The sequence below is a fragment of the Bombus vancouverensis genome, unplaced genomic scaffold (assembly GCF_051014615.1).
Source record: "Bombus vancouverensis nearcticus unplaced genomic scaffold, iyBomVanc1_principal scaffold0042, whole genome shotgun sequence".
Taxonomy (NCBI): domain Eukaryota; kingdom Metazoa; phylum Arthropoda; class Insecta; order Hymenoptera; family Apidae; genus Bombus; species Bombus vancouverensis.
The window spans coordinates 157,387-168,699 of NW_027468933.1; the positions used below are offsets into that span (position 1 = coordinate 157,387).

The 11,313-nt window shown below is 37.4% G+C and overlaps 1 protein-coding gene across 3 annotated transcripts; it reads left to right on the forward strand.

Moving 5' to 3' along the window:
- The first annotated feature begins 7,929 nt into the window (after nt 1–7,929).
- LOC143304592 (uncharacterized) lies at nt 7,930–10,814 on the forward strand. Of its 3 annotated transcripts, none has more exons than XM_076627085.1 (4): nt 7,930–8,512; nt 8,726–10,396; nt 10,480–10,582; nt 10,656–10,814. In XM_076627085.1, exons 1-2 carry the CDS (start codon nt 8,066–8,068, stop codon nt 9,338–9,340), a joined length of 1,062 nt encoding a protein of 353 aa, XP_076483200.1. In that variant the 5' UTR covers nt 7,930–8,065; the 3' UTR covers nt 9,341–10,396; nt 10,480–10,582; nt 10,656–10,814. The 3 variants fall into 3 exon arrangements, with proteins under 3 accessions (XP_076483200.1, XP_076483198.1, XP_076483199.1); XM_076627083.1 differs by having other exon boundaries at nt 7,931–8,518; XM_076627084.1 differs by having other exon boundaries at nt 7,931–8,518; nt 10,515–10,582.
- Nucleotides 10,815–11,313: the final 499 nt, after the last annotated feature.

An 11,313-nucleotide genomic window follows, 5' to 3' on the forward strand; every position in this document is an offset into this window, starting at 1 on the left:
CTGGTGCGCAGCTACCAATCTGATTATGGAGAAAGATCCTTTACAAAGCAGTGCCCTGAATATAATTTCAATACCGAGTGTCGAATTGACTTCTACGTAGTGGAGGCGCTAACTGGTAGATCAAGCCATCCGGGTGAGTCGTTTCCATTTTACCCCGATTTCGGAGCCGAGTGTTCGCTAATTAAAGAATCCGTAGTCTTGAGAATTTCTGGCAAAAGAACGATTGATATAGTAGTAATGCGAGGAATGAGAAATATTGGTACTAAACGTATCGCTCAAATCTTGTCCGTTGCAGGTGTCGGTGGTTAGAGATAAACCTTTCATGTTCTCGCTGATAGTTATTTAACAATACGATATCGTGATTACTCGTTAAATTTTAAGCCAAGATTTTGACATAATATTACACAAAATAGCCTCGCTATGTGTAAAACAAAAATAATTAATGCCTGTAATAAAACCGCTGAAAACGAGATCGATGTTAATGAAGTTGACAATGAGGTACGTGGTAGCGATAAAAGTCGATTAATCTTTCTTTTCGAAAATTCAGAGATTCATCCGTTACGGGTTCCCTACGTACTCGTACAAAAAAATACAGGCCAGTTAGAAGTACAATTAATTGATCCTAACATCGCCGTACAAGGAGTCCTAATAGACTTCGCGAGCGCAGAATAGTACGTGATAGAACAAGCGACTTAATTACAGCCAAAAATCATAAAGCCTAGTAATTCACCGTTCGCGAGCCCTGTGTTACTCGTGAAGACGAACAATGGTTCAGATAGATGATAGGTAGATTTTCGAGAACTAAATAAATATACGGTCGCGGATCGGTATCCTTTACCCCTCATTGCGGATCAAGTCGCGAGATTGCAAAAGCGAGATATTTTATTATTCTGGACATGGCCGGCGGGTTTCTCCAAATCCCTGTTCATCCTAATTCTAGGAAGTATACAGCATTGATTACCCTCGATGAACAATTTGGATAATAAGTTGTTGTTTTCTTCGAATTCTTTTGTGCCTTTGTTCGATCCATTCGATGTCCTTTATTTGCATAACATAAGTGCGTGCGCGTTTAATGTTTCTTCCGGAAGTCATTTTCGGGACGGCGATACTATGCTGACTCCGTCGAAAATGGGGATTCTTATATTTTCGGACAACCCTAATAATTTTGCAACTCATACTTGTCTAAATATTCTAATATTTATGTTCTTTCTTGCTACAATTTTGTAAACCATCAAAGCGTTTACTACGGAAACCCCCAGGAGTAGTCGCGTGCCAAGTCTTCTGTAGCATTTGACCCTTTTTAATTGCGGTGACATAAGAAATCATTTGGTCGGAGTGATCTGTACTACACTTTCCTTCGTTCCATTCAGCAGCGGCTGCTGATTTCGAGGTTGCGAACAAACGAAACGAGAGATCATTCTTGAGATTCCTTTGAAAACACGTATAACAGCCAACGTGCCATTCTTACGTTGTCGTCTATTTGGATGATCCCCTAATTATTGCCGACTCGATAGATCAAGCTCTAAAAGTATTGCACACCGTACTAGATACCCTTGTAAAAGCCGGATTCTCCTTTAACTTTTCAAAATGTTCCTTTCTAAAGGCATCGGTACTCTATTTGGAATATGTAATTTACGACGGAGAAGTTCGTCCCAATCCGGGTAAAATGCACGCCTTGAGTTCTTTACCTGCGTCAACGACCGTCACACAGCTCAGGCAGTTCATGGGTTTAGCCCTTTATTTCCGAAAATTCGTCCCTAAATTTTCACGGGTAATGAAACCCTTGTATGCGCTTACTTCCGATAATAAAAACATGACTTGGACAGATAGGCATGGAAAAATAAGGCAAAAGGTAATTTCCGCCCTGATCGACGCGCCGGTGTTAATGGTATTTGACCCGAACTACCCGATAGAACTTCGTATCGACGCTAGTTCGGATGGATATGAGGTTATTTTAATGCACAAGATTGAAGGTAAAAATAGAGTAATAGAATATTACAGTATAAGAAGTAGCCCTGCGGAATCTAGGTATCATTCTTACGAACTAGAAACGTTAGCAGTTGTGAACGCCGTCAAGCATTTCCGTCATTATCTCCACGGACGAGAATTTCTTGTCGTCTCCGATTGTAATCCTTTGAAGGCATCCAGTAGTAAGGTAAATTTAAATGACAGGGTTTACAGGTGGTGGGCTTACTTACAAACTTTTACTTTTGACATTCTGTACCGGGAAGGTAAACGAATGGCCCACGTAAATTTTGTCTCGCGAAATCCCGTAGACTTGGATCAACGAAGTCATAGAGAAGGAAATCAATCTGACCGAAATCTCCGAAGACTAGCTATTAGTGGAATAACGTCGCGACTCCCAAATTTCTGGGATCGTCAATAAATTACAGAATGAAGAGCTCGCGGAAGACGTCGCGAATACGTATGAGTTACGGTCCGGTACCCTTCATCGTAAAATACAGAGAAAAGGCAGAACTCTCTGCTTGTCCATTGTCCCCAGAGGTTTTAGATGATCTGTTATTAACCATGTGCAACAGTCAATTATGCACTTAGGTTGGGATAAAACGCTTGAGAAACTGTGCGAGTGTTACTGGTTCGAAGGAATGGCGGAGTATGTTCGCCAATTCGTAGAGAACTGTCACGCTTGTCAAGTTTCGAAGGCCAGTTCAGGTAAAATACAAGCTGAATTACATCCTATACCTAAGACCAGCATACCTTGGCATACAGTTCACGTGGACATAACGGGCAAACTAAGCGGTAAAAGTGGTTCGAAAGAGTATGTCATTGTTTTGGTCGACGTCTTCACTAAATTCGCATATCTGCATCATACTCGTAAAGTAGATTTCCTTAGTACCGTTAAAGCACTTAAGTACTATATTTTTATTCGGCAGTCCCTGCCGGATAATAGCGGATCAGGGAAGATGTTTTACGGGCAAAGAATTTCCAGACTTTTGTCAAGATAAATACATTAAATTCCATTTAATTGCGACCGGAGCTAGTAGGGCCAACGGACAGGTAGAGCGTATTATGAGTACGCTAAAAAAAACATGTTCACAACGATAAAAACCAACTGGCGGTCCTGGCAAGACGCGGTCGGGGAAATACAACTGGCCTTAAATTGTACCACCAACCGCGTGACTAAGTCAAGCCCGTTGGAACTACTAATCGGTAAAACAGCGAGACCCTACGGCTTATCCCTACCCGACAATATCGAAGAAAGAGAAGTAAATATCTCCCATATAAGACAGCAGGCGATAAAGAATATAGAAGCAAGCGCCAAATACGATAAGGATAGGTTCGACGAAAACAAAGCTAAAATAGTTAGGTTCAACCTTGGCGATTTCGTATTACGCAAAAACGAGGAAAGAAACCAGACGAAGTTAGATCCGAAATTCAGGGGTCCATTCGTAATAGCAGAGACTTTGGAAGGAGATAGATATACCCTAAAAACCTTAGACGGCAAACGATCATATAAGGACAGACACGACAGACTGAGAAAAATGCCAGAAGGTTGCGTCCCTGCTGAGTTAGACGTCTGCGGTGATGACAACGGCGGTGATAATAACGATGCAAGTACACGGACCTCAGAGGATCATTAACACTGCGTTGTGGTCATAGTAATACACCGAGTGGTTTTATATGCTTTTTGTTGTAAACCGTTGAGTGGGTTTACGTGCTTTTTGTTGTAAACCGTTGAGTGGGTTTACGTGCCTTTTGTTGTAAACCGTTGAGTGGGTTTACGTGCCTTTTGTTGTAAACCGTTGAGTGGGTTTACGTGCTTTTTGTTTTAAACCGTTGAGTGGGTTTACGTGCTTTTTGTTGTAAACCGTTGAGTGGGTTTACGTGCTTTTTGTTGTAACCCGTTGAGTGGGTTGATGTGCTTTCTGTTGTAACCCGTTGAGTGGGTTGATGTGCTTTTTGTTGTAACCCGTTGAGTGGGTTGATGTGCTTTTTGTTGTAACCCGTTGAGTGGGTTGATGTGCTTTTTGTTGTAACACGATGAGTGGGTTGATGTGCTTTTTGTTGTAACCCGTTGAGTGGGTTGATGTGCTTTTTGTTGTAACCCGTTGAGTGGGTTGATGTGCTTTTGGTTGTAACCCGTTGAGTGGGTTTATGTACTTTCTGGGTGTAATGCACCCAACGTGGCAATATGATCCAACAAACTGAGGTTCACCAGTGTACGAAATCGAAAATGATCTGTTGTGTCATTACGGTCTGACTGGCGACTCACAGAACGCACCTAACACTTTGAATACAAATTACAACATTACAAATTCCTATTATCTTTTATTTTTCTGTTGTCAAACCTCCGAACGAAACTTTGTTATTGCACTGGACCCTTGACTTACTTGGACATTTAGTTAAATCGTAAATAATGTCAGTTGAATCTAATGTAAGAAAACACGATATTTTAGTTACACACGAGGACGTGTGATAGTCAGGAAGGCCGTGTCGGAGATGAAAGAACACCGGAGCCTTTGGAATTTTGGATAATCCCGCAACATTGTAACCTAGAGTCTACTATAGCTGTAATTGAACGATTGTAGTTATTCAACCCGATTGTAATTGTTCGAGAGTCGTGATAATGAGCTTGGGCTCGAGGCGACAGTCAGTCGCCGAACGTAGCCGCGGTCACGGGATGAACGCTTTGTCTAACAAAGGTATGGAGTAATTCTATAGCTCTCCTTAAAAGAAATATTCGTGGTGACACGCGACAGTAAACATTCCAACGGTTTCTGTCCTGTGGCTCGCCACACGCAGACCCTATTCTTCGAGTAAGATGATTGCCAGATGTCGATGCGTCTCCGCAGTACATGTTCGGCTAGCTCGAGGGCCCGTTATAAATCTTAAGGTTTAGTTAACTAAAGTCCTTCAAACAGACAAACAGTCTTTGTCCCAACTACGGGAAGATAGGGGAGACATATTTTTCAACGAGCGGCGTCTCCCACTAGCAACTTTCCCTCGAGGGCGGCTAGCATCTTTTTCTAACCACCGATATGGAGATTGACCAATTAGCAGCAACGCCAATTTCCCTTACTTTCTGAACGAAGGCTTTTCTCGACGAATCCGATGATCTCGTGTCCTTAGACACACCCCATTATAGTTTTCCTCTGTGGCATGATCGGGACGGGAAAGACATTCTCGCTCGCGATCTCATTGATGAAAGGAGTAACTCTTTACGACCAGTGAATATTACGCGTCCGACTTAGATTTTGTGAGTACGTTCATCTATCATCCCGTCGACCGCGGATTCGTTATTGAACCTAGGATCATTGTCATTAGTTTCTCGAGTACCTAACTACCACGGTTACTTGTCCGGTTCTATGATAATCGTATTTGCACTAGTCAATGTCTTCTCCATTGCATAACGACAACGTGTAACCCAAACGAAGATTCGTTTCACGCCCCTAACCCTAATTCTAATGTAAACCCGACACATATATATATATATATATATATATATAATATTTTAAAATATTAATAAAAAATAATAATATTACTATAAATATTTAATTATCTATAAAATTAAATTATAAAATATTAATACTTAAATATTCTACCCTTTATTTTTAAATTGTTTAATATACAATTTTTTTTATTTTGAAAAAATGGAAATTACTATAATATAAATTGTATAATATATAATTTAAAAATTTTTTATTTATGATATATATATATTAAATTATAAAATATCAAAAATTTCAATTATATATTAATATAAATAAAAAATATTAATGATATTATAAAATTGAAAATATTAAAAATTTTAAGATTGTATTTTTAATATTAATAAAAAAAATATTAATAATATTACTATAAATATTTTATTTATAATATTTAAATAAATATAATTATTAAATTATAAAAATATTAAAAATTTTTAAATTATATTTTTAGTTCTAATAAAAAGATATTAATAATATTATTATAAATATTTTATTTATAATACTTATATAAATATAGTAATTATTATCATTATTAAATTATAAAAATATTAAAAATTTTAATTTAATATATATATATTATTTATTCATTAATACGTTCATGCTGTAATACACGAACATATGCGTTACTCTGCTACTCACGATGCATCGTAACAAGTATGCATTTTTGTATGAAAAACCATTTATTTTCATTTTATGTTCGTTTTTAAAGTCAGATGCGATACGAAATAACGTCAGTGTTGTTTTCTGGCTGCTCGCGAACATATGATATCTATTCCATTTTCAAATTGATTTTATCTACACGTTAAAGCGAGCTGTGGAATAAATCAAACTTGCTCGAGCCTGCTTGAATCTCTGTATCATTGTATCATAATGTGAGAACTTTCACAAGCCTAAATCTTGGCAGTCTGACGATCGAGAATATTGCTATCGGAAGAATCGCTCTCATCCGTAAACAAGATATTTCCAAGGATTGCGTTATAATTTTCTTAGCGGCTAACCATCGAATATTCGTCAAACGACATAATTTCGCACACGGCGAACCTTATAACGTACACCTTTTTGGCGTATTATTTTTCCCACTTTTTTTTTTTTTTTTATTAACGTGGAGGAAATCCGCACGGACATCAGGTCGCTTCTGGGAAAAAGCGGCGTGGTAGTGGCAGACGCCAACGGACTAAAACCTCCACGATGACCGTCCCGGCAGCGATCTAGAGGGGCCCGGGAACTGGTGTGAGGGATACACCCCCCCGCGCTCAATACACCCCCTAGTGGAGCGATATGCGGCCACGTCACACCGCGCCTCGTCGCCGGAGCCGCCGTCCAGACAGTCCGGTTCTTATTATTTATCATACGCGTGTATTAAGCCAATTGCCAACCGAACATGTTCAAACTGTATTTTTTTCAAAACGGGACCTTAAGCTAAAAAGCTTTATTTCACATATTCGACTTGTTCTTGTATGTGGTATCAGCACCTAGTCGGATGCCCGCGTTATGCAGGACACCCTGATGGCGTTGAACGCAACAATTCAAATTGAACTGAAAAGTCGTTATGTTTTCAGAGGACTTGTGTGTAGAGGATGGTTGATCGTGAGATTTATTAGACAAGATTGCTCGTTGTTGAAACCTTCAAGTATATTTTCAAATGATTAAATAAATAATTATAGATAATGTTCGCAAAGACGGTAGATACTCGTAGATACTGATCCATAACTCTCGTGAACTCTTTACGATTGCGTCCGTTTAAACTGGTATAGTATAAACAGATCGGGGGAGAGTCGGAGAATTCAAATTCGTCTTTGTTCGACGGTTCGACGGTAACGTAACGGCGACATTGTTTTGCCCGGAGTTTATTTATTAATATATTATGTATGTCCTCACGATCTTGATACTCCGAAGCAAAAAAACAACAACATGATTTGAAATGTTCTCTAGCTCATGTACCGCTACGTGTACTTTCAAGGAGCAAAACTGACACAGTTCCGCTTGTGACGCGAGACGGAGATTATCGTTTCACTTCCTTTAACGCATTTTTGCCATTGAAAGACACTAATTTCTGTGACTTGCTTTATCTCTCTTATAAATCTCTCTTTATATTTAAAATTTTATAGTTTTTGTGCAAACGTAAAAGGTACGTAAATATTAATAAATATTATAATAATATAATATAATGCTATATAATAATATTAATAAATACTTCGCTATTTACTTATTTTATTTCCATTAAGGTATATTGTATTTTTCATTGCATTACTTTCATTTTTATTTAGTGTAATAATAAACGCATACGTTAATATTCATTGGCATTAGTGTAATTGTAAGCTTCACTGTAAATTTAATAAAATTTATAAGAACGGAATTATTAAAAGGGTATATATGTGTAATTAAAGTAGATTCTATTCTCAATGTTACTTCATTATTTTATTATTGTTTCATATATATATATTTTTTTTTAATTTACATGTGCTTCTAAGTTAATAGAACTAAACACATGTGTATGTATTAATTGCTATATACGTCATAATTTCAACCATAATATTAAATTATGGTATGTATTATTAAAAAGTATAGTTTAATGTATATATTAAATATATATCATTTATTCGTAGATTTTAAATATGGATACTGGATCAAAGAAGGAGATTAAAGAAATGATTACCAAAGATATATCGAATATACATAATTATTCCTTGGATGTTAAAAAATATATTAACAACCAGCTTGAAGACAGTCTGGATTATTTACATGGTTTAATTGCTGAAATACCACAATCAGTCCCTGGCCCTTCAACTACAAAGAGGCCGAAAGTTTTGAAGAAAAAAGGTTATCGCCGTAAAGAGACTATCCCAGAAAATGATATTATCAATACTGACAATACAGTAACAGATTCAGCAGTACATGATAAAACAGAAAATAAAGATGTAAAAACTGGGGATCTGCTGGAAACAACAATTGACCGAACAAAAAGAAAGGCTGCAATAAAAGCTGCAATTAATATTAAAAAGCAGCAGTCAATGTCACTTGTTACAAAATTACGAAGGCTAACTCTTGATGATGACAGTAATGTAAATGTTTGTGTCATATTATGATGAAATTTAATACTTTTAATCTTACCCCATATCTTATGTTACTAATCAATACTAACCCTTATATGTAGTACCCAATAATGTTTGATATCGGTTAATTAATGCGTCAAAATCTAATTGCTTATACAATTGTATGTACATTGTGTATATAAATACTACTATAACGTTGTTAAATATATTCTAAATTTTTAGAGGAAACGTGGAGGCCGACCTAAAAAAAAGGAAAGTGCTAGAAGTAGTTCAGATGAAAAAAACACAAAAGGTTCTACAAAACATAGTAAAACAAAAAAGAATGTTTTAAGCGAAACAATTTCAAAAGAAGATGCAAAACAGCCAGAAAGGATTGAACCATTAAAGTCTTCAATGACAACAAGAGATAGTAATATAAAGAGAACTTTTTCATGGAGTGAAAACACGAAGGGTAAATATTCTAATATTATTGATGATACAGTAATTCCATCAGCAAAAAATGATATTGAAGATCCTTCAATGTGCGAGGATGCACTTGAGAAATTTACTCCTCTTATGAATTCCACGATGGACATCAATTCTACTTATACGCAGAAGATGATGGACGCTACCGCAATTGTAGAACCTTTATCACCAATAAAATCAAACGAAACGGTAGTAATTAATAAAAACTTGGCTAGTAGTATAGGAAAAAATAATGAACCTAAATTTACATCACGGTCGCTGTTACGCCGGGCCTCTCTGCCTGGCCCAGGTCACACACCGCGGGCCAGACGGACACCAGATGTCCGCTTTTCCGTACGGCGTACCCTCAATATCTTTAAGCACCCGTCATAAACCCGAGTCACTTGCCTGCAAAGGTCCTTTAAACAAAACAAACATCGGGTTCTGAGGAATTTCTAAACACTATTGTCTACCACGGCTGGACAAGGGAAAGTTGGTTTTTCTCACGCACGCTGCAACTTTCCTCCCACTAACCACTTTTTCTCGAGGGCAGTTAAGACCCTTCGTTTAACCAATTAAAAACGAAGCCTATTCCCTCACTCTCCTAAATAACATCGGCACCAACAAATCCGATGGTCCCGTGCGCTAGACACACCCATCCTTAGCTTTCCTCCGACACAGCATCGTCACTCAACTTCACTTCTTCTACATCGTTGGAAAAGTCAACTACTAAGTATACGCTAATGCCCAGCGGGGCAGTCTAAGCATAACGCGAGAGTCGGTCTCGGTATTGTCGAGCATACACTTCGTCTCCTAAATATCTCATAGTGCTACGTCCACTAACACATTGAATCCAATTATAAGAGCCCTGCTCTAACGCACATATCTATCTTAGCTTCGTGCGACAAGTTGTTAATTACTTACTTCTCTACGTCAGTGTAATCTAAGTGCTGGAAACATATAATTTATAATTCTGGGAATCACAGGGTTATACAATCTCAATCACCCCTATTATCTCAACGGAAATCAGGGGATCGATCAATTCGTGGTGTCGATTGTTATAATCGTAACGGGGATTTACGACCCCCGTTGACGTCTCTCCTTGTGATTACGTCTCCCCGCGATTGGTCGAACAAACAGTCGCCAATAACTCTGCAGGAGGAGGTTCAGCAGCTGAATCAAGCGATTGGACTCACCGAGTTCGAAGAATTATTCGCAGAAGATGAGCCATCCCGTGAAAGGGAAATGTCTAATAGAAACATGACGAAACAGGACATTCAAAATGAAATGAAGAAAAATGTGCCCGTAAGAAGGAGAATCGAGGCCTTTGAAAAAGAAAAAATTTCAGAAAAAGCCATTGTTCAAAAACTGGCACGAAGATCTGTCGAAAAAGCAAAAAAAATCTTATTAGCGAAACAAAAGAAGGAGACTCAGATGATGACATCGCAGGTAACATTACAAACAGTATCAAAGTATTCTTCTGTTATAAAAACACAAGCTATTATTCATTCGATATTTTATCCAAAATATAGCTCCAAACAGTAAGGTCCACTTCTGTTTTGCACAGTAAACCTGACGACGACACATCGGACGATGAAGCCAGACCAAGGCGTACAATTCCACATTAGGCGCAATGTAAGTGTTGTTTTACTTAATGAGTTAATAAACATTATAATGCATGGAGTACTCGAATTTTTATCAATTTTAGCATACATACGCGAAAATGAACTTGCAATGCAACGATAAATTTCGAAGAAAGCAGTCTATAAATTCTTTGATAGAAGAATGTGCACACCAGATTTAACTGAAATGTTTGAAAATATAGATAGGAGTAGATTACAACGCACGTCCAGTGCAATATGGAAGACACCACTGCGTTATTCCATGATGGAAAACGAATAGAAGTTATAATTTGTTAAACTGAATGTTGTTGATTTCAAATTGTGCCTTAGAGCAGGAATACTTGCCATACCTTGCGTGTAATATAAAAATGATGTTACATTGCAACTATCGTTAAAAGATGTATGTGTTCTTAAAATATACCAATGAACGTAAGACTATTTCACTTTTTATATTTTAGAATGATCATAGGCATATATTACTTTTATTATACTAATCAAATTTTACCATTTTTTCTTATTTATATGTATCTTCTTAAGAATTAATAAATAAACCAATTAATAAATAATTGTTTTGGTACGACTTTTTAATGAGAAGTAAATTTTATTAGATTTGCCTTATTATCACCGTCGTGTAATAATTCGCGAGATACGCGTGATATAATTCGCACGATTAAATAGCACTGGTGATTTCGTCTCTTCGTGTAACGAAGAGGGTCTGGTAAATGGGTCGACCGTGGACGTTCA

Excerpts from the sequence above, each read along its gene's own strand:
- LOC143304592 (XM_076627083.1), top strand. The coding sequence starts at position 8,066 with ATGGATACTGGATCAAAGAAGGAGATTAAAGAAATGATTACCAAAGAT. Across the intron at positions 8,519-8,725 it reads ATGATGACAGTAATGTAAAT|AGGAAACGTGGAGGCCGACC; the intron begins GTTTGTGTCATA and ends CTAAATTTTTAG.